At 37.3% G+C, this 26991-nt stretch overlaps 1 protein-coding gene across 1 annotated transcript in view; it reads left to right on the top strand.

Moving 5' to 3' along the window:
* ALDH5F1 (aldehyde dehydrogenase 5F1) overlaps nt 1-26991 on the top strand; it is an 84100-nt gene that overhangs the window by 39471 nt on the left and 17638 nt on the right. Inside the window, exons 13-15 of the mRNA XM_088958834.1 lie at nt 13936-14021; nt 14286-14318; nt 14424-14456. Coding sequence (XP_088814960.1) covers nt 13936-14021; nt 14286-14318; nt 14424-14456 — 152 coding nt within the window. The remainder of the gene's footprint in view (nt 1-13935; nt 14022-14285; nt 14319-14423; nt 14457-26991) is intronic.

Genomic DNA, 26991 nt, shown 5'->3' on the forward strand with positions numbered 1-26991 from the left:
ATTTTCTTCTTCCTTTATTTTGCTGTCAACCTAGTGTTTTGGCCTCCTTGTGGCTCTTAAATGTGTGGTGACTTATTTTCTTGGGTCCTTAGCTTTGGTTGAGTATTGGGTTGGGGGTCCTTTTGGTTGACGAGAAAGTGTTTTAATATAACATGGAATCATCCAAGGATGTATAGATGGTTTCCAGTGTGCTCTTGAGAAATGCAGATATTTCAAGGGGTATGATAACCACTGCTGAACTTGATGGGACCAACGTTTTGGACTGGTCCTGATCTGCTAAGCTTACCATCACAAGGAGAGGTAAACTGGGATTCATTACATGAAAGGTGGTGAAGCCAAATCCTAAAGATTCGATATTTGCAAAGTGGGAGTAGGATAACTCCCTTGCAATGCCATGGTTGATTTACTCAATGCAACCTCATATTGCCCATAATTACATGTTGCCACCTATTCCCAAGTTAACAATACTGCCAGAGTGTACCAACTTTGGAGGTAGGCTTGTAGTATGCGTCAGGGGTGGAGATCTGTGGCTATGTATTTTTCTTCTCTATAGTCTATTTGGGAAGAAATAGATCATTTGAAATCTCTAGTCTAGAAAGACTGAAGATAGTGAGTAATATTGTAAGTACATAGAAGAGGATATAGTTTTTGATTTCTTGGCCAGCTTGAACCCAGAGTTTGACTTCACTAGGCAACATATTCTCAATGTTGGCACTGTCACTCGTACTTCCGCTTACTCCCTTGTATAAGGGGAGGAGAGTAGAAGGGCCGCCATGATGCAACCTCTTATGATTGATCACTCAGCCTTTATGTCATCTTGACCCAAGCAAAGTACTAGTAAGCATCCTGTTATTGATGATGTTGAGGATGTTATTTGCGATTATTGCAAGAAGCCAAGACACACTAAGGAAAGGTGTTGGAAGCTTAATCCTCATTTAAAACCGAAAAAATTCAAAACTATGAAGAAGGGCAATGCTCACTTGGCTATAATTGGTAATGATGTTCAATTTTTTGATGCTCCCGACTCCTCTAATGTAATGGCTAAACTATGGATTATCCTGTTGCAGTTGGAAAAGGGTGGAACATCCTCCTCACCTGGTTTTGGACCTAGTAATCCATCTAGTTCATATTCTAAGACAAATACTGCACTTGCTTGTTCCACATCTTTCAGCCCATGGATTGTAGACTTTGGGGCTAGTGCCCATATGATTGCCTTCACATTTTTTTACGTATAAGTCAATCCTAGGGAAGGGTCTAGACCTAGAAATCCATCTAGTTCATATGCTAAGAGCGGTACTGCACTTGCTTGTTCCTCATCTTTCAGCCCATAGATTGTAGACTCTGGAGCCAATGTCCATATGATTGGTTTGCCTTCACATTTTACTTCAAATAAGTTAACCCCGGGGAAGGGTAGGATTATTGTTGATGTTGGATCTCAAACCCTTATCTCGAGTTAGGGTGAAGTCAAACTCACTCATAACCTCTGTTTGATCTATTCTTCATGTACCTCAATTACATAAAAAATTATTGTCAATTAGTTCTCTTACAAAATTCCATAACTGCTCTATGACCTTTTTTCCTACCCATTGTGTTTTTCAAGACCGGAGCATAGGGAAGATGATTGGAAGTGGGCATGAAGATGATGGAGTCTACCTCTTTAATTGATCTTCAAAAGCATGGATTATTGAGCTAGACTGAGTTTTGTTCTAATGAGAAACCTCCCTCTTACCTTATGACCAAGGCACCTTTGTTGTAGTTGAAGTGGAAGAGCAGTTGATTGCTAGAGATGAAATACTAAAATCACTCAAATTCCATCACCAACAATCCCAACAACGCATGAAGTTGGGTTATGATAAAAAGCATTGGGAGCTGCAGCTCTCCCTAGGTGATTAGGTCTACTTAAAGCTCCAACCTTACAAGCAAACCTCTTTGGCCCAACGAGCTTGGTAGAAGTTGGCTCCGCGTTATTGTGTGCCCTTCTAAGTGGTGGAGAGCATAGGACAGGTGGCATATTGCTTGGCTCTTCTACCAGACTCCAATTTGCCCCTAGTTTTCCACATCAGCCTCTTGAAACCATGCTTGGCTACATCAGATGCTATGAGCCCTTCCCTTCCCCATTACATAGATGAAGGAGAAACAATGATGGAGTCCTAGAGGATCATTGATTTTCAATGGATCAAATGTGGCAAGAAACCAAAAAATAGGCACTAGTCATCTGGAGCCACCTACCCAAAGAAGATGCTATGTGGGAAGATTTTGAGCAACTATGACGGTTCCCTATTGTTGACCTTAAGGCCAAGGTCATTCTTGATGGAGAGGGGGATAATAGAGCTCAGATGACACCCAGTCAAGCCCATTCAGCCTAGACCCAGAGTAATACAGCTAATTATTCGGTTGTCCCTTAGATCACTTGCTCGAAGCCTCACCTGAGGTTTGTTTACATGTGTTGTCCACATCAAGGGAGTGGACATGAGTTGTTAGTTGTTACTATCCTCCCATGCCAAAAGCATATATAAATATCATTGGAATAATCTCAAGAGGCAATGAGAAAACCCTACTTCTTCCTTTGCTCTCTTCTTCTTTTACTCTTCTCCTCTTCTTCCCTCTTTTTTCTTCCGTCCATTTCTAGAGGGTGAGCTCCCTCGGACCAACTCTCATTGTAACTGCAATTAGTAGTCAAGTTCTTAACAAATGCCTTGGTAAAGGGATGTTGTATTCCAATCATGGCCATCTAAAGATTCGTGCTTACATAGACCTTGATTAGGTAGGGTCCACTGATGATAAAAGATCTACATTTGGTTATTGTGCCTTAGTTGGAGGAAATGCGATTTCATGGAGAAGTAAGAAACAATCAGTTGTTGATCATTCTCGTGTTGAAGTAAAGTACAGGGTTGAACTACTTTGGTTGAAGACCTTCTTGACTGAGATGGGCATCCAAGAAGATCTCCAATGAGACTGTATTGTGATAATCAAGCAACAACAAATATTGCTCCCAATCTAGTTCAACATTGTCGTAGAAAGCATATTGAAGTGGACAAACATTTTATTATGGCTGATTGCCTCACTAAAGATGTTCACCATCCGAAGTTTTCTAAAAACCTTGTCAAGCTAAGCATGATTAACATATATGCTCATCTTGAGGGGGAGTGTTGAGAATGCTTGGGAAAGGGTGTTTTAGACTTTTCACCATATTTTTGTATTTGGGTGCCCAAATATGGGCTTTCTTGTAATTGTTCTTCAAAATATAAAATAGTGATTGAGGGTGTGAACAGTAACACCCACACCTCTCTTTGATACTTCCCTTCTCTCCTCTCTTCTCTTCTTCTACAAACCCTAAATCTGCGACTTTGCCAACCACAGAAGTACAACCAGAATAATTTCCATTGCTCCTTGGAAATTTCGCTATTTATACATGGTTAAATGTCAATTGTCAACCACATTGAAATAGGTTCGAAATTTCGCTATTTATACATGGTTAAATGTCAATTGTCAACCACATTGAAATTGTGTATCTAGGGCTGCAAAAGGATCGGATCGAATTAGATATACCTAGATCCAAATTTGATTCATTTCTATTAATGTTATTAACAAAATGAATTAAAATGACTTTGATATTGTATACATTGAATAAAATGAATAAAATATAATGTGTGAAACTTAAACCTGACACTTTAGTAAAAATACAACATTCAAATCAATTTTATCAATGGTGGGGCCATACTGAATCCAATTACAAATGGATCAAATTTGAATCACCATTAACTGAATTGAATATGAATTTAATTTGGACAAATTGATACCATTTTCAGCCTTATGTAAACCATGCTTATGGGCAATGACTCATGGTCAGGTGATGATTTGTCATGTCCCTAAACTATCTTCTTATAGTGAACAATCTAGCTGTCCTAAAATTTCTATTGATTCGTTTTCTATTCTTTTTTTTTTAGTAAAAATACAACATTCAAATCAATTTTATCAATGGTGGAGCCATACTGAATCCAATTACAAATGGATCAAATTTGAATCACCATTAACCGAATTGAATATGAATTTAATTTGGACAAATTGATACCATTTTCAGCCCTATGTAAACCATGCTTATGGGCAATCACTCATGGTCAGGTGATGATTTGTCATGTCCCTAAACTATCTTCTTATAGTGAACAAGCTAGCTCTGTCCTAAAATTTCTATTGATTCCTCTTCTATTCTTTTTTTTTTCTTTAATTTGATCAACAAGAGGAGAATTTTATTCAATTAAGAGAATCAGTTACAGAATTACAAGTAGAAAGCAGACATTGCACCACAAGGTGTTACCATAAAGCCTAGAAAAGCTGCTGCCTATGAACTCTGTTTGGCTAATGAAGTTTTTCTTGGGTATAGAGGTTGCTCTATCAAAGTAGGGAATCTCCCTCTAGCAAACAAAGTGTGTTTTGGATGTGTTAGAGGAATCAGGTTATTGGGATCCAATCCAATGGAAACTCCTATCAATCCCAATGTCATTATGTGAATATGATTGACAATCAAGGGAATCCGTTAGAAGATCCAGCAAAGTATAGGACACTTGTAGGTAAGCTAATCTATGTTCCTATCACTAGATGTGACATCTCATTGGTGTTGGAGGGCTTAGTTTATGCAAAATCCCACAACTACTCGTTGGGATGGTGTTGTGAGAGTGTTCAGATATTTAAAGGGTGCTCCAGGTCGTGGGTTATTGTACAAGAAAGGGGGAGACTTATCTCTAGAGGAGAGATATTGACTTGGAAAAGTATGAAGCAAAGTGGAGTTTCTAGGAGCAGCGTTGAAGCAAGTGCAGGACAATGACTCATGCTATCAATAAACTGATCTGGTTAAAGCATTTTCTTTAGCCAATTAGCCAACTCATCTAGCTATTTTGTGACAACCAAGCTATTGCACATATTGCCTCAAATCTAGTGTTTCATGAAAGAACAAAACATATTGAAGTTGACTGCCATTTTGTGAGAGAGAAAGTAACAAGTGGGGATATTCTCACACCATATATCAAATAAGAAGACCAAGTAGTTGATATCTTCACTAAAAACCTGGGTCAGACACCAAAGTCAATTCGTGAGAATAGAAATGAGGAGAGCAAGCACTATTTAGGTGTGTCAAAAGTGAGAACCCACACCCAGGAAAATATATTTATATCAAAGTAGGAAAATGACCATTCTGTCCTTAAGATACAAGTAACGTACAAAAGAAGAATGAAGGATCTAGTGTATAAGAAGGGCACAATATAAGGGTGCTCCCAAGATATATAAGGACAAAAATAATGCCCTAACTCGTATTGTGTCTACACTCCCCTCAAAATGATGCCTAGGAATGAGCATCAGTTTGCCCATAAGAAAAGTGTATTGGGCTTCAGCCATAGCTTTTATGAACAAGTTTGCAAGTTCGAGTCTAGAGGAAGAGAAATATGGCCTACACGGAAGAGATCTTGAATAAAATGACAATCCAATTTAATGTGCTTTGTGCGCTCATGGGAAACATGATTGGAGGCAATTTTAATAACACTGAGATTATCAACAAAGAGGGGAACTGCAGATGGAAGCTCAATATGAAGATCATGTAGGAGAGCCTTGAGCCAGACAATCTCACTACACACTGAGGACATGGGCCTATACTTTGTTTAGTAGAAGATTTTGAAACTGTGTGCTCCTTTTTACACTTCCACGAGATAAGAGATTCATCTAGGAAAATACACCAACCAGTAGTAGATCTCCTAGTGTTTGGGAAACCAGCCCAATTGGCATCAACATAGCCAATAAGATTAAGAGATGATGATGATGATGAGAAGAATAGTCCATGAGATAAGGTTCCTCCTAACATATCTGATGAAACGATAACTTGTCGATGTGTGGTTGACGAGGAGAAGAAAACAAACTAGAAGAAAACCAGTCCAACAATTTCCTACTTGTATAACAAAGAAAATAAGAAGAAGAGGAGCTGTTCAAGAGAAAGAAGAAGTTGGAAGAAAAGAGAGAAGAAAATCGTCCCTCTCTCACTCCCTTAATCTCTTTATATATGTGCTGGACTAATTAAAGGAGAAATTACATGGGTGTCCCTGGTTAGGCGGTTAACCCAAAAAACATAAGAACTAAATGTGTTAAGGGCCCATAGAGACAACTCATTACAGAAGAAATAAAAACAATAAACAACTGAACTAAACTAAGGCCCATTTGGCCCATTCTTTCTACAAAACTGACTCACAACCTGCATTACATTAGATATATCTAGCGAGTCATGCAATAACCAAGAAGGATCTTCTAGAAGAGGACTATCATCCTTACTAAGTTTCAAATTGATTCCCAAAGGAGTGTCAACCAACTTGGAATTAGTGAGATTAGCCAACTTAACAAGATCTGCTTCATACTTGTGTTGGTTAACAAAGTAACCACGAGAGTTATGATTTACTTCCAGGCCCAAGAAATAAGTCAAGGGACCCAAGTCCATCTTGAAAGACTCACTCAAGAGCTTCTTCAAGTTAACAATCCCTTGCTCATCATCACTTGTGATGATAATGCCATCAACATATAATAGAAGTATAGTCACTCATTAATCCCGGTGCAAGATCAAAAGGGAGTAATTAGAGGAACTCTCTATGAAGTTAACATCATAGAGGGGGAATGTTTCAAGTTGGGTATTATCATTGTTTCAAAAGAAAAAATAATAACAAAACGAAATCTTTCATACCAGGCACGAGGGGGATTTTTTAAACCATATAAACAACAAACAAGTTGGGGATTATCACAGTACCCATGAAGAAAGGCATTATTCACGCCCATTTAATGGATATGCCACTGTTTAACTACAAAAATAGCCAAGAGTAACTGTGGCACAGTTCGGAAACAAATCATGTACAGAGAAGCTTCAAAGAAAAGAACCAAAGCCGAAATAAACGGGAAAAACAACTCTTCCCTGAATACTTGAGAGAAAATGAACCAAAAAACTCCCTTAGCTTTGCCCTAGCTACTTTTTATATAGACTTTTTTACACCTTTATGCCTCTTACAAGGAAGTTTCCTAATCTATTAAAAGACTGCTTATTACAATCCTACTAAATCTCTTCGAAAAAGAAAGTCCTAATTGAATACAAATTTGGAAATCCTGCTATAATGCTTAGTTGGGCCAAATCCAGTACTGCATCATCCTCCTCAGGTTGGAGACAATTCGACCTCACATTCATGTTACCATTTGAGAGGCCGCCAACATATACTGTTGCATTTCCACTATTCTTCTTTGTTTCTAACCCTTTAGTACATAATTGGTGGTGTAGACCTCCAATACGAACTAAGATTCCTCATTACATCTCTTAACCTTTGAACTATATTTCTTCAAATAATTCAATTCCTCCTTTATTAACCATTCTAAATGTTGCAAAAAAGCATGCCAATAGGGATCTTCATAGACTTGTATGAAGACAATGTTATCAAAGCCTCTAGTATGATAAATATTGTCTCCATCATTTTGAAATTCATTATGAAGGATAACATATTCATCCTGAGTAATGGGTTCTTCATCATAGATTGGGGATTTGTTCTAATCAATATTTTGTTCTTCAATAGATGTTGAGGAGAATGGCCACACAAGATTTTTGTTATAATCCTCAATATATTAAATCAATCAATAAAGTCATGAGATTTGAATTAATTTGGATTTATACCTCTATGAAGCTCTAGGAAGTCAATTTGTAGATTTGTTTCCCACTACTTCTGATCACCATCTGCAACTACAGCCACCTTGGTTGCTTGCCTTTATGATAAAGTACAAGTGAAAGAACCTCCATGAAACTTTGGGATGTCAATCTTGAGACCCGTTTCCCACCGTTGCTGGTCACCATCCACAACTACACCCAATCTGGTTGCTTGTCTTGATGATGAAAAGGAACAAATGGAGGCACTTGCTTTGGAGCCGCTATCCCCTATTTTGGAACAAGAATGTAGCAATCTCAACTCTTGAGCAAGTGTATTGACTTGGCTTTGCAACTCTGCCACCTCTTGTGTTTTGTTGTTGTTTTCCTACTCCATGGTGTGAGTCACTTGTTTCTTCTTAGGAGCCATAATCTGAAGAAGGATCGAACTTGTGTTCTGATACCACATGACGCAGTTCGGAAACAAATCACATAAGAGAAGCTTCAAAGAAAAGAACCAAAGCCAAAATAAATAGGAAGAACAACTTTTCACTGAATACTTAAGAGAAAATCAACCAAAAAACTCCCCTATCTTTGTCCTAGCTACTCTTTATATAGACTTTTTTACACCCTTGTGCCTCCTATAAGGAAGTTTCCTAATCTAATAAAACATTCCTTATTATAATCCTACAATATCTCTTCAAAAAAGCAAGTCCTAATTGAACTAATTCGGAAATCCCGTTGTAATGCTAACTTGGAAAATATGAACTAAGATAGAAATTCTGTGATGGCGCTAACTTGGTAAAAACGAACTAAGATGGGTTATCGAAACCAACTTAGTAATTGTTTACTCAATTGGGCCAAATCCCGTACTGCATCAAAATGAGCAGTAGTCATCTTTGCTACCAGACCAAAGGTCTCATCATAATCTATCCCATTCTCCTACTTATAACCTTGGGCAACAAAATGAGCTTTATACCTATCATTACTTCCATCTAACTTTAATTTCATAGAATAAACCCATCGGCCACCAATAACAAAGGCATCAGGAGGAGCTTTGACATTTTCCTAGGTGTTGTTTTCAAGAAGAGCCCAAATTTTAGGGTCCATGGCATCTCTCCAATGAGGAAGGGCTGTAGCTTGCTGGTAAGACTTTGGAATATCTGTACTGGACATCACCATAGAGAGGGAGCTATAATCTAATAGAAAACCATAGCGGTTACGAGGTTGAAAGATTCTAGGGGAATGACATAATGTAGAAGCAGTAGATGAAATGGGCTTAGAGGAAGGAACACAAGAACTTACAAGGATTGATGAAGTAGGATGACCAACATCTAGTAATGGAGAAGCCCTTGTGGTTAGGAGTATAACCCACAAAAGCACACAATGTAGCTTGAGCAGTTGGCTTAGTGCATTCTTGTGGGGGAAGATGAACAAAGCATGTACAACCAAATACCCGAAGCATGGAAAAGTCTAAAGGGCGATTAAAAAGGGATTGAAAAGGAGAAGAGTTATCAAGGACTAAGGGTCTGTTTGGTTCGCAAACAAGATCATAATCGAAATCCCTTGGAATCGGAATGACCTATTCTTGATGCCTTATTAGTTTCATTAGGAAACGGAATCGGATTAGATTGTTGCTATTTGGTTCATTTGGAGTTGGAATCTGAATCAATTGAAAATTTTTAATTTTGTATTAGTAATAATTAATATCCTAGTATTTATCATTAATTTATGATTATTTTATTAATATATTATTTAATATTATTACTTATTAATATTTTTATTACTATATTTTATTAATAATTGATTATTTTATTATAATTTTTTTAATTAGTTTATGAATATTATTATTTTTCTTTATGATTTTAAAATTAGTTTATATTTATTTAATAAATAATGTGTTAGTATTTTATTATTACTTTAATTATAATATATTAATATTTTATTTGTACTTCATTATTATTATGATAATTATTAAATAAATAATATCTTTTCTTTTTATTATTTATTATTAATATTTTATTATTGCACTACTGTTTTATTACTATTTTACTAATATTTTGTTAATAATTTATTAGTATTTATTAATTTATTATTAATATATTATTTATCATTATTATTTATTATTGTCTTATTATTAATTTAATAATAATTTATTATTTTATTAATATTTGCATTTGGGTGGCTTTTTGTCATGAGTTCTTTACTTCTTGACATACTTTAGAATGGGAATCTCATTCCTGCCAAACAAACAGTAGGACATTCTGATTCCGATTCCAAGCACCTATTCTTGGAAACCAAACGAACACTAATATGGAAAGGAGATTTATAAGGTACACAACTGTGTTGGCCACCTCCACCCAAAACCAAGAAGGTACATGGGAATCCTGCAATGGGTTTTCACTACACTCAAGATATGTTTATTCTTCCTCTCTACCACCCCATTCTGTTGTGGTGTACTAGGACACAAATTTTTGGATTGGATGCCATGTTGTTTCATGTTTGAAATTCTTCATTAAAATATTCTCCCCCTGAATTTGAGCGCAAGATGCATATGTTAGTTTTGAATTGGGTTGCAACATGAACTTGAAACAACTTTAAGGTTGAAATCACTCTTGATTTCTTGTGAAGAAAGTAAATCCAAGTAAAGCGGGTATAATGATCAATAGAAGTCAAAATATTTGAAGCCCATCTTGGAGACAACTGGAGACGACCAAATATCATTATGTATTAACTGAAATGGAACAAATGCATGTTTAGAATCGAAGGGAAAAGGTTTGATATGACTCTTGCGCAAGTAGCAAGTAATACAAGCTTTATTAATATCTTTAAAAGAAGTAATTGAAGTTGGTAAACTACCAAAAGCAAACAAATAATCTAGTTTCTTAGAAAAGCGGTGGACAAGGTGTCTATGCTATAAGTGCCATGAATTATTACAACTAGCAGTCTCAAAACAAGTAATAGAAAGTAAGCAAGAGTCAGATGTAGAGGAAGCCTTTTCCTACGATGTATCCCTTACTGAGAACATTAGAACTCACAATCTCATATTCTGGCCTAGGATGCATTAAGAAATGCATAATCTTTCTTCTATCAAAATGTGTTCTCATAAATTTCACACAATAAGTTGATGGATCATCTCCCATGTGCACCAACTCATATTCAATCCATAGGTTAATGAACCCTGCATAATACTCCTGAATCTTTCTTTCTCCTTGATGATAAGAAAATATGTCAACTTCAATTTGATATTGTCTCAAAAGATTTGATTGCTGGTAGACCTTCTCAAGATATTGATACATCTCATAAGCAGTCATGTACTCATGCATAGGAATGGCAATGTCAATCTCTACTGGTCCAAGTATCCAGGAAGCAATCTTTGCATTCTCAAATTTCCATTGTTTTAGGGCCTTTGCGTTGGAATCACCAGGCTTAATAGTTGTGCCATCCAAATAGTCCCAAAGTCCCTTAGCCTTAACATGAAATTGCAAGTTGAATTTCCACATGGCATAGTTGGGCCCATTAAATTTGGTAGGAAGGATACCCATTCTTTCTGAAAACAGCAGCAGTAAGAATTGCTCCAAAGAAGAGGAAAATGGTGGCAGTCCACTCAATGTAACTAAAACACAGTCAAAGAGACAAAACAGCAAACACCTTTTTGGCAGACGAAAATCTCCTTGATACATCTTCAGAAAATAGGGGCAGTCCAACAACTGATTAAAACAGCTAGGAACAACAAAAAGTAACAGGACTACCAAGAGATTGTTCACCTGTCCAGAAATAGAAACTGTACCAGTCAGGCAATCCGAGAGAGAGAGAGAGAGATCAAAACCACTCTCAAACAGAGACAATCCAAACCATGCAAAGAAAGACCAGTTGAACTCCTCTGGGCGATACCAAATCCAAGTTTTTATGCATATCTAGTGCTCCATGTAAGAGAACCAATAAAAATACCAAATCTGGGGATGTAGAAATCCAGAAACAGAACTTGATATTGGCTGATTGAAACAGCCTAAAGAAGTAGTATCCAGCACTAAGGATAGGACCCACAATCATTGTGAAATTATTCCTAGAGAATGGTATAATACAGAGCAAAAGAATCTCTTTTCAACAAACTAGATCATGACCTGCTCTGATACCATGTCAGAGTCAATTTTTGAGAATAGAAATGAGGAGAGCAAGCACTGCTCAGGTGTGTCAAAAGTGACAGCCTACGCCCAGGAAAATATATTTATATTAAGGGTAAAATACAAAAACCTCCCCTGAAGTTTCTGACAATCATAAAAACTTCCCCTATAGTTTCATTTTAACAAATGCCTCCCCTGAACTTTTGAGAAACTCGACAAAAACCTCCCTTCCGTCACCTTCCCAGATGGAAAACGTTAGACTGATGCACCAATTTTTTCCAAATACCCATTCTACCCTTTTATAAATTATTTTACATACAAAATTACTGAAATAACCCTGTTTTAACTCAACAAAAACATTAAAAGATGACTGTTAAATGCGGTTTTTGTCAAATTAAAATAGGGTTATTTCAGTAATTGTGTATGCAAAATAATTTATAAAAGGGTAGAATGGGAATTTGGAAAAAACTGGTCCATCAGTCTAACGTTTTCCATCTGGAAAGGTGACAGGAAGGGAGGTTTTTTGTTGAGTTTCTCAAAAGTTCAGGGGAGGTATTTGTTAAAATGAAACTATAGAGGTTTGTATGATTGTCAGAAGCTTCAGGGGAGGTTTTTGTATTTTACCCTTATATTAAAGTAGTAAAAGGACCATTCTGTCCTTAAGATACAAGTAATGTATAAAAGAATAAATAAGGATCTAGTGTACAAGAGGGGCACAATATAAGGGTGCTCCCAAGAAATAAAAGGACAAAAATAACCCTCTAACACATATTGTCTCTACAAGTCAAGGATGGACTATATTTGTAACAAGCTGGAACCATATGATATATATGCTCCAGCTTGAGGGAGAGTGATATATATGCTCCAGCTTGAGGGAGAGTTTTAAAGTAGTTTTGTTCTTTTTCCTATTGTTTCTACTATTTTTAGTCGGTTGTTATTGTTAACAGTCAACAAATTGTAATTTTTTAACAGTAATGAATAGAATTGTATAAAGGGTCAGCTGTCTAGAGAAACAAACTGACTATCCTCTCTTGTAATGATTCCTTTTTTTTTCCTTCTTTTAGTTAAATAACTTAGTAAATCATATGCATAATAGTAAGTTAAACATCCAACCAAGAATCCGGAAAAAGATTTCAAAATTTCAATTGTTTCAATGAAACATCAGAAAAATTCATAGATATTCTGAATCATTAAATATTAGATGTATAATTTATGAGTTCAACTACGGTGCATTCACTAATATTGCTTGCACATTAAATTCAGATCTCAACCAATCACTTTAAAGTCTGCTTAGTTTTCATTGGTTCACATTTCACAAAATGTACTTTGACATTTGGCAATGAAATTCAAAGTGCTGCTTAATTTTCATTGGTTCACCATAGATTTTGCCAAATTTATCATTGAAATTCAAACTGCTGCTGATATATCAGCAATATATCAAAGATATAAGGGTAAAAAAGATTTTTGGAATATTTTATATCATCCCCAGTGAAAAGGAGAGATTTCAAGAAGATTTTGCCAAATTTATCAATGAAATTCAAACTGCTTCTGATATATCAGCAATATATCAAAGATACGAGGGAAAAAAAGATTTTTGGAATATTTTATATCATCCCCAGTGAAAAGTAGAGATTTCAAATAGTTTTTACCAAATTTTACTAATATTGTGAACCATGGTCAGAATATATAGTGATCTGAATGCCCGGCTTCTCAAATACTTTTTACTTCCCTTAGTTTTCATTCATACAGTTGCTTCAGACTCACCATGTTGCAAATTTGCAATAGACGTGTGTACCATTTAACAGAGATGTGCATTCATCTAGGTATGCATATCAGCATTTATATATGCATGTGTGTTCTGTCAACAAAAATAAAACTTAAATTGATGAATTCAACCAATTTTAACAGCATTCACTTTCAGAATACATGCATATTTATACAAGATATGAATGGGGTTAGGTGGATGTCAACATTCAGAATTTCAGCAGTATGGAAGTTCCCATGGGCCTAATTGTTCTTAACCAATTGTCTTGAAACTTTAATATCTCTGCCATTTTATGGTTTCTTTATTATCCTCTCATGTGTACATGTCTTTTAGGATTTATACACCTTTATTTACCACTAAGTAAGAAGTTTGAGGATTTAAAAGGCCTTTATGTGCAGGTATTTATGACAAATTTGCCAATGCTTTTGCTAGAGCTGTTCAAAATTTGAAAGTAGGTGATGGCTTCACAGAAGGTGTGGCTCAGGTATAGATTACTTAATGCCAACTTAAAGAATTTCTATCTAGGTGGTCAGGGTTTTATGCTTTTCTCCTTGGTAAATACATTGTTCAGGATTTTGTGCTTTTCTGAGCACATAGATTTTAACTAACAAATGACATATTGCTATACAAAAGCAGTTTATATCTTTAACCTTATTGCAAAGGGAATTTGTTTCTTCATTTAATACAAGCCCTTTTTTTACTCATAAAATAAAATATCTTACCCAACAAAATTGTTCATTTTGTACAGGGTCCACTAATCAATGAAACTGCAGTACAGAAGGTCAATTATGACTTCATTTTATTGATTGGTCATTCAGTATTTTCTTGTTATAACTCCATTCCATGAATTTATAAACCTAGCCTGGTCCTTCTGGATTTTTCACAGGTCGAATCATTCATTCAAGATGCAATCTCAAAGGTACATCCGATCAATAGTACACAAACAGGTGTTATAAAACTATTTATTAAAGGGGGTGTTCTCAATGTGAATGGTTTTTCTTGTTGCAAGTTCCAAAAACAAAACAGAACCAGCTGGTTTGAAAACAAATTGATTCTTAAAACAAAAACACAACCGAAAATATGTAATTGAATTTCTGGTTTAAAGAACATGTTTTCATTTGGTTATTTAATATCATGTTCCATAAATCATATAAATTCTGTAATATGAAATCTGTTTTTGTTTTCAGTGTTAGGTTCCTTTGAAAAAGTGAGGAAGGAAGAAGAGAGACAAGTATTTGGAGCTGTCAAAAGTGGTCTGGACAGCAGCCCCTCTTATTATTATTTATAAAAGGGCAACCATACTACTGTGGAAAAAGACAGAAATACCCCTGATACTAGAATAACATGAGGAAAGGAACCAGCATAATAATAAAGCAAACTACACTACAACACTCCCTCTCAAGTTGGGTCATTCCCAACATGTTACGAAGTCCCATATGACGAGGCAGGGACTCATTTTGTAAGAATACCAGCCAATTGATTCAAGGTAATGTAAGGAGTACAAATGTCACCAATATCTAATTTCTCTCTCATGAAGTGCATGTCAACTTCAATATTCTTCATTCTTTCATAGAGAATAGGGTTGTGGGCAATACTGATAGCAGTTTTGTATCATAGTATAAAGACATAGGGCTGATCATAGGAGGCCCTAACTCAAGAAGCATAGTTTTTACCCATAACATCTCAGTCACCCCATTTGCCATTGCACAACACTCTACATCTGTACTTGAGTGAGCCACCATTGATTGCTTACTTCTCCAAGTTACCAAGTTTCCTCCCACAAACGTGGAATATCTAGAAGTTGACCTCCTATCATCTATAAAGCCTGCATAATCCACATCTATGTAGTCTTCAACTCTCAAGTGTCCATTAGTAGCGAACAATACACCTCTACCAAGATGTTTCTTCAAATACTTCAATATTCTTTTAGCTGCTAAGACGTGATGTTTTAGGAGCATGTGCATGCTGACTGAAAACGTCAACAACATTGCAATACTAGGCTGGGTCATAGAAGGGTATAACAACCGCCCAACAGGTATTTGGAATTGTCTAACATCCACCATTGTATCCCTGTACAGTCTTCCTAGTCTATGATTAGACTTAATGGGGGTGTCAGCTAGTTTACACCCAAGTTTAGTTGTACCTTGTAAGAGATCTAGGATGTATTTCTATTGGGAAATGAAGATACCCTTTTTTGACTAGCAACTTCAATATCAAGAAAATACTTAAGAGGACCTAAATCCTTTACATCAAACTGAGAAGCCAAGAACTGTTTCAACCTTTGTATCTCCATCTCCCAGTCACCTGTTATGACAATATCATCCATATTCACAATGAGAACAACAATTTTCTTATATTTTTCTCAAACATTGTATGATCTAACTAGCATGCTTGAACCCCATTTACTAAATTGCTTTGTTGAACCAGCCAAACCACACCCTTGGTGACTGTTTCTATCCATATAAAAACTTCTTGAGACAACAAACCTTCCCTTCACTTCCTTTCTTATAAAAACTTGGTGGTTAAACTATATACGCTTTTTCTTCCAAATCTAAAGCATTCTTTATGCAAAGTTGATGAAGATGTCATCCCAAATTGGCTGCCAAGGACAATAAAACCCATATAGAGTTTATCTTTGCAACAGGTGAAAATGTCTCCGTGTAATCAACACAATACATTTGTGTGAAGCCTTTTGCTACTAGTCTCGCCTTATATCTTTTAATGGATCCATTGTCTATGTGCTTTACGTGCTTCACCATAAAACCCACTTACACCCAACATGATCCTTTCCTTGAGGAAGATTAACTAGTTCCCACGTGTTATTCTTATGTTGGGCATTAATCTCATCTAGCATTGCATGTGTTCATTCAGAAGATTCTAGGGCTTCTGCAAGGCATTTAGGTATAGACACACTAGATACAGCAGAAATGTAAGCATGGTAGGAAGGAAATAAAGAATCAAGAGAGGTGTAATGAGTAATAGGATTCTTGGTAATACAAGTTCTGACACTCTTACAATGTGCAATAGTAACATTAAGGTCATCAATGATAGGTGGCAAGAGAAAGGGACCAATACTTCTTTGTGAAGACAATAGACCAAAATAAGGATCTGTCCCCTGATATTTAATTGACACTGATTGCACAACTTCTGGCTGCTCTTTTTCTTGTGCTGCATATTGGACTTGCCAACTATGAGGACACGAGAAAAAGCATGACAAGGACTTAAGGACAAGTAGGAAACCACTCCTCCTAAGGAGTAGGGGTGGAAAATGGTTGGGTTGGGTTTGGGTTGAGTACCAACCCACCAATATTGACCCACTAACCCACATCCTTTTTCATGATTGTTGCATGGCATATGTGGGTCGGGTTAACCCATATATCCAAAAAGAAAATCTAAGAGAAGTGTTTGCACTTCTCATGATTGCCACATGGCATATACGGGTTGGATCAACCTGTATACTCGAAAAATACAGAAAATTGTAGGAAGATGTAAAAATATTACTAAAATTTTGCAAGAAATGCAAAAATTTGAAGGTAATACAGAGAAGTACATATTTGCAAGAAAATATATAATCAAGCCACGTGTCCCATGTTGCCACATGTCACTATTGAACTGGATCAACCCATTTACCCAAAAGGTATCAATCACCAAAAGAGGCAAAAAAGAAAAAGAAAACAGAAATTATAAACATGTCATTTGAATCTCTCTCTCTCTCTCTCTCTCTCTCTCTCTCTCTCTCTCCTTGAACACCACCCAAACATAGCTGAATCAGTCCAACCATTGTCACCCAAGTGGAGTTGAATCCCCACTGCCCCCTTTTTCTTTCTTCCTCCTCTTCTCTCGCTCTCTTCATTATTATCATTGGTTCGACCTAGGTAACGAATTGAGGAACATAATCAGACCCTATGTTTGTTCCTATATTACCATTCAAATCTCAAGTACCTCACTTGAATCAAACAATGGATACTATACATTGCAACTCCAAAGTTTCAATTCCACTATTTTTGCGTGAGGTCTGCAAACACAATGTATTCTCTCTCTGTTGGGTTTTTGCTAGAGCTTTGCAAGAGCTTTAATGGAAGATTCTTAAAACTCCAACAGTGAATGTCAAGAAAAGAATATCTCATCGAAAAATGATGGGTACCACTTAAAAGTCACAACAAAAATAACAAAAGCAACAATATTTGTGTGGAAAACCTAACAAGCTAATATTGATGTTATCCTAATGACCCAATGGGTACCCTTGACTAACCCACCCTGACCCTAATGGGTAACTCGACCCATATTGACCCACCACTCAAATGGGTGGGTCAAATGGGTTAGGGTCACAATTGCCAGCCTTGTCGAGAAGCAATAGAAGGAATAGGAGGGTAGAAGCAGGAGAAGTGGAACGAGTAGGAAGAGTAGCAAGAATAAGCATGTGAAATGGTAAGATTGGGTTCAAAGAATGTGACATCGAAAGAAATATAAGACTTAGAGGTCACGGGGTCATAAAACTTATACCCTTTTTGAGACAAAGGTTGCCCAAGAAAAACAAAAGTGATATTCAGGGTCAAGTTTACCTCGTAAAGGTGACAAGCCATGAACAAAACATTTATTCCCAAAACCCCGAAGAGGGATAGAAAAGAAAGGAGACTGCGGATAGAGAAGCTGATGGGGGGGCTGTACTTGAGAATTTTTCTAGGCATCAAGTAAGTGGCTGTAAGATTTGTTTTTTGGGTAGAAATAAGAGAAAAAAGGAGAAGCAGAGAAAGGAAGAGAGAAGAGAAGAGAAGAAGAGAGAAACATAAAATGGAGAGGCAAAAATCCTTGATGGCGGCACCAGCCTTTTCTTATATATTAGGGTAATACACTAATCACATAAAGAGTAAAAAGACTACAATACCCTTGCAGCCCATAATACATAAAAAACTAATAGTTTTAACACTCCCTCTCAAGTTGGGACATAGATGTCAATCATGCCCAACTTGTCACACAAGTTATTGTGTCGCAGATGATGAAGGCCCTTTGTGAAGATGCAAGTTCTTCTTCAGAGCTAATATAGGGAGTACACGCTTCTCCACATATGATTTTTTTCCTGATGAAATGCTTGTCAACCTCAATATGTTTAGTTCTATCATGAAGAACCGGGTTGGCTGCAATGTTGATAGTAGCCTTATTGTGACAATAAAGTGACATGGGACTATCAACAGTAAATCCCAATTCACCTAGCAAGCCTTTTTTATCCACATAACCTTAGCAATTCCGTGGGACATAGCTCTATACTCCGCTTTTGCACTGAACGTAGCCACCACATTTTGTTTTTATGCTTCTCCATGTGACTAAGTTTCCTCCTACAAAAGTACAATATCCACTGGTAGACTTTCTGTCATCTGCCCCTGCCCAGTCAGCATTTGTGTACACTTCAACTTTTAAATGCTCATGTTTCTAGAACAACAAACCAGCACTTGGGAACTTTTTTAGGTATCAAGGAATCCTCTCAGCAGCCTCAAGGTGTGTAGTTTGGGGTTATGCATAAATTGGCTGAGAACATTGACATCTGTGTACACTTCAACTTTTGAGAGCCTGTCAACAAGTCTTTGGAATTGCTTTACATCTTTTATAGGTTTTCCCTAACTATCACCCAACCTATGATTTTGATCAATAGGTGAATCAACCGGCTTCACTCCTAACTTCCTAGTATCCTCCAATAAATCAAGAACATATTTCCTTTGAGAGATGAATATCCCCCTTTTGGAGCAAGCAACTTCAATTCCAAGGAAATAGCACAAGGGACTTAGATTTTTCACCTCAAATTGTGTGGCTAAGAACTCTTCCAATTTCTGTATTTTGTTGTCTAGTCACTAGTAACTACTATGTCATCAACACTATTTAAACCCCATTTGTTGAAGAACTAAATGAAACCTGCTAAACCAAGCCTGCATTGACTACTTTAACCCGTACAAAGATTTCTTCAACCCGCATACCTTCTGTTCACTACCTTTTGCACAAAAACCTGGGGGTTGAGTCATGTACACTTCTTCTAAATCACTATTTCAAGAAAGCATTTTTTATGTCTAGTTGATGAAGGTCCTAATCAAAATTAGCTGCCAAAGACAAAACGGCTCTAATGGAATTCATCTTGGCAACAGGCGCAAAAGTCTTTGCATAGTCCACATCGTACACTTGTGTAAACCCTTTTGCTACCAATCTAGCCTTGTACCTTTCCATTGTACCATCAACCTTGTGTTTAACTTTGAACATCCACTTACACTGCTGGTTCTTTTCCTCTTGAAAGATTTACCAACTCCCAAGTGCCATTTTTATGTAAGGCATCAATTTCTTCCTTCACCGCATTTGTCCATTTAGGTATAGATAAGGCTTCTACCACATTCTTAGGAATAGAAGCATTGCCAATGGAGGTAAGAAAAGCACGAAAGGAGGGTGAAACATGATCGTAGGAAACAAAATGGGAGATAAGATGCTTAGTAGTACAAGATCTAAAACCCTTTCTCTTAGCAATAGGAACATTCAGATTATCAATAATAGAAATATAAACATCAATAGGAACAGGGATACTTGGGTGAGGAAGGTTTGCCTCTGGAGAGTCTGATGGTATTGGTGGCATAGCTTTAGGTTGTTCCACGGTTGTTGAACTTTGTTGGCCCTTATTACGGCCAGAGAAGACACGAAATGGAGGAGGATCAAGAAGAGAAGGGAGTTGACCATGAGTAGGAGAAACACTTACAAGAAACAGGAAAAAAAGGAATTTTCTCAAAAAAGGAGACATCCATGGAAAGGTAACACTTACAAGAAACTGGATCAAAGCACCGATAGCCCTTTTGAGAGGAAGGATAGCCCAAGAAGACACACGGGATAGCACAAGGGTCAAGTTTACCACAAGTAGGAGACAAGTTATGGACATAGCATTGACAACCAAACACACTCTTAGGAATGGAGAACCAAGGAGCCTTGGGAAACAACAACTGATGTGGAGTCTTGTACCCTAACATCTGAGATGGCATACAGTTGATAATATATGCAGCAGACGTAATAGCTTCCATCTAGAAACGCTTAGGAACATTAATGTGCAATAACAACCCACGAACAACTTCAAGAAGATGCCGATTCATTCTTTCAGCAACACTGTTTTGTTAAGGTTTTTTAGCATAAGAGCTGCGATGAAGAGAACCACATGAGGCAAAGAATTCTGCAAGATCACTATGGAAATACCTTGCGTTGAAAATTTTGCACAATTTGTGGTACCTCATCTTTGGATCACATTGGATAACCCAAGTGTATAAAGAATAATCATCAATCAATGTGATAAAATATTTATACTTGGTCATAAAAGGTACTGTAGTAGGGCCCTAGACATCAGAGTAGATAATAAGAAAAGGAAAATTAGATCCTTTATTTCTCAATGGAAAAGAGTTTCTACAATGTTTACTCAACTGACACATTTGACACTTTACTCATTTACTGACAAAGACTTAAAATAAATTTAGAAACACAACTTTTAAAGTCAAACGATAAACGACCAAGACGACTATGCCATTAATAGGCCCGACTCTTACTAGAATGACTCATAGACTCTGAAGCAACAAGACCAGCTTTATTCTCCAACACATAGAGACCATCCACCATATTACCTCTACCAATCATCCTCTTGAAGGTCAAATCCTAAAAAACAGAAGGAGAAAAAGGTTATTGAGCAATTTAAGGAATGAGTAATACTACAATTGGAAAGTAAATTGATAGGTAATTTAGGGACATGTAGCACATTAGAGAGAATGAGGCCAAATGGAAGGGAGATGGTTCCTTGACCAGCAATGGTAGAGAAAGACCCATCAGCTAGTCTCACCTTGTCTCTCCCAGAGAGGAGGTTATATGCCTGAAACAAGTTGGACTTACTCGTCATGTGGTTTGAGGCTCCAAAGTCAATGATCCAAGGAGACTCAGATGAGTGAGATGACACATGGAAGGATGTAGCAGAGTTACCCGATGTAGATGCAAATGAGGTGGATAGTGTAGGACCAGAGTCCATGTATCGAAGTGTCCTACCATACAGGTCCAAATGATCATGGAAGAAATTGATAATCTCTTCGGATCAAAAACAATAGGGCAATCCTGAGGTACTGTGTGGGAAGAAGTCAATTGAGTTGCCACATTTTCTGAATTGTACTTCTTTTGGCTTGGCTGGATTGGCTTCTTATCTTGATCAATTGATTTTTTGCTCAACTTCTGAGCCCGCTTCAGCTTCCCATGAAGACTCCAATAGGTCTCTCTAGTGTGCCTAGGCTGCTGACAGTGAGTACACCACAGTTTATCCTTGTCCTCCACTCTTTTCTGGTATCGAAGTGTCCTACCATACAGGTCCAAATGATCACGGAAGAAATTGATAATCTCTTCGGATCAAAAACAATAGGGCAATCCTGAGGTACTGTGTGGGAAGAAGTCAATTGAGTTGCCACATTTTCTGAATTGTACTTCTTTTGGCTTGGCTGGATTGGCTTCTTATTTTGATCAATTGATTTTTTGCTCAACTTTTGAGCCCGCTTCAGCTTCCCATGAAGACTCCAATAGGTCTCTCTAGTGTGCCTAGGCTGCTGACAGTGAGTACACCACAGTTTATCCTTGTCCTCCACTCTTTTCTGGGAGTCGCCCTTCTTAAAAAAGTTATTGCCATTCACATTAGTACCATCCCTAGCTATCAAAGCAACTGGCTCCCCCTCATAAGTATTCATCATATTTCTTCTGCTTTCTTTTGACTGCACTAAAGCATAAACTTCTTGGACTGAAGGGAGGTCTTTACTTCCAAGGATTTGAACCCTAATAGAGTCATACATAGGGTTCAGCCCCAATAGAAATGCAAACACCCTCTTTTGGGAGACTAGAGTCTTGTAGGCTTTGGCATCTTCACATTTCCAATTCATATTCTGGTAATGATCTTGGCCCTTCAAAATTGAAGTCAAGTCCGAGTAATATACGGAAATACTTCTTTCCTCTTGCTTACATGTAGTAGGCGCAGCTTGCAGTTGATAAATTTTCTCATAGTGTCTTAGTTCTGAATAGGTTGTTTTTGCTTGTTCCCAAATTTCAACAGCAGTCTCAGCCCACATAAAATTTTTCCTTACTTGTGGGAGCATAGATACAAATAACCATGACTTCACCATACTATTTTCTTGGTTCGATTTGTCATGTTCAACACTCCCAGATCTTGGTTCTTTAATTCTCCCATTGATATACCCTGTTTTCCCACTTGCCATAATGTAAAGCTTAATTCCTCTTGACCACTGCAAATAATTGAGGTCATCTAATGGAACAACAGCCATGGGGAAGGTCATGTTGACACTCCCAAGTCCCACCTAGTTCACTATGGCTGGAAGACATATCCAAGGTAGCTGTATCCTAAGAGGTCATGGAAAACCAACTGAAAAAATCACTTCCAAGTTCAAACTACAGACCAGATGTCGCAAACACACAAATATAGGTTCTGGTATAGGAAAGCACAGAAAAAAAACTTTAGCAGAAAAAATTTCACACTTCTGACAGCAATCCAACACCACTAGGGCCAGAAAAGAAGCACAGTCACAGTGCTAGGTTATCCACCAAATTGACATAGTTCAAAAAAAAGGTAGAACAGGCCCTTCAATCACAATCATTCATTCAAAAAAAGGTGGCACAGTGCCCACGGCAACCAAACAAGACTTACCTCTGCTGTCACAGTCATCACCAATCATTCTTGACCAATAAACATCACCTAACTGGGTACAGGAAGGACCACACGATCCATACAGGTGTTAAACACCACAAAAAACTTCACAGCATTCTGTCACCACGAGCAAACAGCTGTCTTGGCACACCGCCAAGAGAGAAAACAAAAGAAAGGTAGAAACTCCTATCAGATCAGTCTAGTGTGATTTGTCCTTTGATCAATCTGGAAAAACAGCAAAGGAGGAAGAAAAAACAAGGTTTGATCTGCCTTCAGGCCCACAGAACTCGCTCTGATACCATGTTTTCTGGGTACAAATAAAAGAAAAAAGGAGAAGCAGAGAAAGGAAGAGAGAAGAAAGAAGAGAAGAGAAGAAGAGAGAAACAGAAAATGGAGAGGAAAAAATCCTTGCTGGTGGTGCCAGCCTTTTCTTATATAATAGGGCAACACACTGATCACATAATAAAGAGTAATAAGACCACAGTACCCCTGCGGCCCATAATACATAAAAACTAACAGTTTTAACAGGAATTACATCTCCCCAAAATTTCTTTAGCATGTGCATTTGTAACATTAATCCATGAGCAACTTCTGACAAGTGTATTCTCTCTTCGGCACCATTTTGTTGAGGTGTATGAGAGCAGGAGCATAGTTTTCAAGGCGCCAAGGAGAGGCTAGGTGACAGGGGTACCCATAATTTCCTTAATGCATACTCATAACCATATTTTCTTAATACATACCCATAATTTTCATAAGAAAAGTATAAACTTCATGTTGAAGTATAGAAAATCAACATATTCCAACTTAATCATGAGAAGAAAAAGAAGAAAGAAAAGAAAATATAGGGGCTGAACCCCTATTTCTGTTATAGGAAAAGAAGAAAAGAAAAGGTGGAAGAAAAAGAAGAAATTAGTATTTAAACACACAAAATTAATAAAGAAAAAGAAGTTTGTTGATTGGACAACATTTTATGTTCTTCCTTACTTATTGGTTCAGGTTTTGAAGTCTTCGAGGGTTCAATACAGCAATTAGCAATGTTTGTGTTGATTAAACCCTAACAAATAAGAAAATAATAAAAATAAATTAGTATGTAAACACACAAAATGAGTATTTTAGTTTAAAAATGTCTATTTTATAATTATAACCTAAAAAAATTAGGAATATAAAAGTTTTTTGTAACATGCTATAGAAAACTGCTTGGCGATAGGCGAGACAAGCCTCCAAAGACACCTTGTTGCCTAGGCGTTGCCTTGAGAACTATGAGCAGGAGCTATGGTGTAACATCCCGTTTGCAGAAAAATGTTCATTGATACTTGTAGTGAAATACTCCTTAGCATTATCAGACTAAAAATCTAAAAATCAACATGAATCTGAGTGTACACCATATGAGAGAAATCCTTAATGACTAGAGGAACTTAATGAGAACAAAGCAAATATACAAATGTATAGCGATAATATTCATCAATAGATGTTATAAAGTATCTGTACCCTCCATTGACCGAAATAGTAGCAGTGCCCCACACATTGGAGTAAATAATATGAAACAGGAAATCAAATCTTCTATGACTCATTGGAAAAGATGTTATGCAATGTTTTCTCAGCTGACAAGTATGGCACTGTAAAGAGGACACAGACAGACTTGAATAAGGATGGGAACAACTTCAAGGTTTCAAAGGATACATGCCCAAATGGTAATGCCACAAGTAAATTTGACTCTAAGGACTCTGATTTTTACTAAAAGAGTCATAGCAGGAGAAGTCTTCAATCCAAAACCATCATCAACAACATAGAAACCATCCACCATATGACCCCTTCCAATCGTCCTCCCTGAAGCCAAATCCTAAAAGGCACTTGAATTAGGAGAGAAGGTTACGTTGTAATGCCAGGTTTTTGTTATACTAATGAGGAGCAAATTAACAAGTAATTTTGTCACATATAGAATAGGGGAAAGAGCAAACCCAGAGGGATTTGTCTGCTAGCCTCAGCCAGCAACTGGAGTGAGGTATCCGTCTTCTAGCCTCACCTTATCTTTTCCAAACAATAGCTGATATGAATTGAAAAAGATGGGCTTACCAATCATATGGTTGGAATCCCTAGAAATCATTAGGAACAAAGAAAGTATGGAAATCAATAGACTAGTTAGCTGAATTGGTTACAAAATAGGCTGAGGGACCCCACTAGAATTACCTTCTAAAGCACAAAAATCCTATCAAACTACACCAGCTGATCAAATATGGAACTAAGAGGATCATGTCAAGGTATAGAACTCTGAGTGAGCATGTTATAAGTTGAAGGGGACTGCTCATCATTAACTGTAGTGCTAGCTGCCATCTTCCACAGTCTGAAACAGAACCAATATACCTTATAAAACCACTTGAGAAGTAAACAGTCACATGGTTCACAAACTGGTCTGAAAGAATCCGCCTTGGTTCTACAACTGTAAAGAGACTGGACCAAATGGGCCCTAACAGCCGAATGGACCCTAACATCCTCTCTTGTAATTTCTTTTATTTTATTCTTAATGGGCCTGTTATTTATTTTTTGTTTTATTTTCTTTATGTAACTGTCAAGCTGGCTGCCCACTTAAGGACATTCTTGTCATCATCAAATTTTTAGATCTTAATAAAATAGGGTTAGAGGAGAATGGAGAACATTCGACTCCTTCTTCTCTTACCTCTTCTTTTCGCCATCTTCTTCTTTTGTACAGCTATTCAGACCTGTTTTCTTCTGCTAATCCCTAAGTTTACTCTTGATATTAGAGGACTGATTCACATCTTGGTATCAGAGTGGGTTTAGTTCCTCTTCCTTTTTTTTTTCCTTCGTTCCTGTACACTCTAAAATCAGGGGAGTGTATGGAGAGATAGGTTCTCTATAGTATAGAGAATCACTTGCCTAGTTTGTAGAGGGTTTGGAGAGTTTAGATCTGGCTGGATTTTGCCAAGTGATGCTGTTCTGCTGCTGCCCGAAACCCTAGCCGACTAGAGATTTTCGAGGTTACCAGGAAAGGTGAAGCTTGGGTGTGGCGCTCTGTGCTTGGAAGGTGTCTGGTGACTACTAAAGGAGGGCGGTTCAGGTTTGGAAGAGTTTGGGTTAGTCTAGTAGGTGCGGCTGCATCTTCTCTCTTCCTCCCATCAGCTGGACGGAGAAAAACCCTAGTTTTTCAAGCACCCGAGTTCTGGTTTGACTTCAAGTAAGTTTACATAGTCAAAATTTCTGGTTCTTTGATTTCCGTTTGATTAATGGAGACATACGGAAGTGAGTTCAAGCAAGTGCCGGTTTCTGGACCTACCTCAGTAGATTCTGTTTTGACTAGTGTAACCACAATTAAGCTAGATGGGACGGACTATCTTGCTTGGGCACAGTCTATAAAAATCTATGTTTGTAGTAGAGGAAAACTCGGGTATCTAACAGGCAGTAAGGTGAAATCTGAGGAGACAGACCCTGAATTTGAAAAATGGATGCAAGAGAACTATGCTGTCATAGGATGGTTAGTCAACTCTATGCAACCCCATATAAGCCAGCACTATCTCTGGATGTCTTCGGCTAAGGAGATACGGGACGGTGTTACTGAGACCTATTCACAGAAACTGAATGTAGCCAGAGCATATAAATTGAAAAGTGATGTGAAGAACCTGAGACAGGGGGAGAAGAGTGTAGCAATCTACTACTCTATACTAAAATCCCTATGGTAGGAAATTGATGTTATGGAGACAGTGGTATGGGAGAGTAAAAAGGATGCTGAAATGTATAGAAAGCTAGT

This window comes from Nelumbo lutea, chromosome 8 (assembly GCF_056320005.1).
Source record: "Nelumbo lutea isolate HS-2025 chromosome 8, American lotus-T2T, whole genome shotgun sequence".
Lineage (NCBI taxonomy): Eukaryota > Viridiplantae > Streptophyta > Magnoliopsida > Proteales > Nelumbonaceae > Nelumbo > Nelumbo lutea.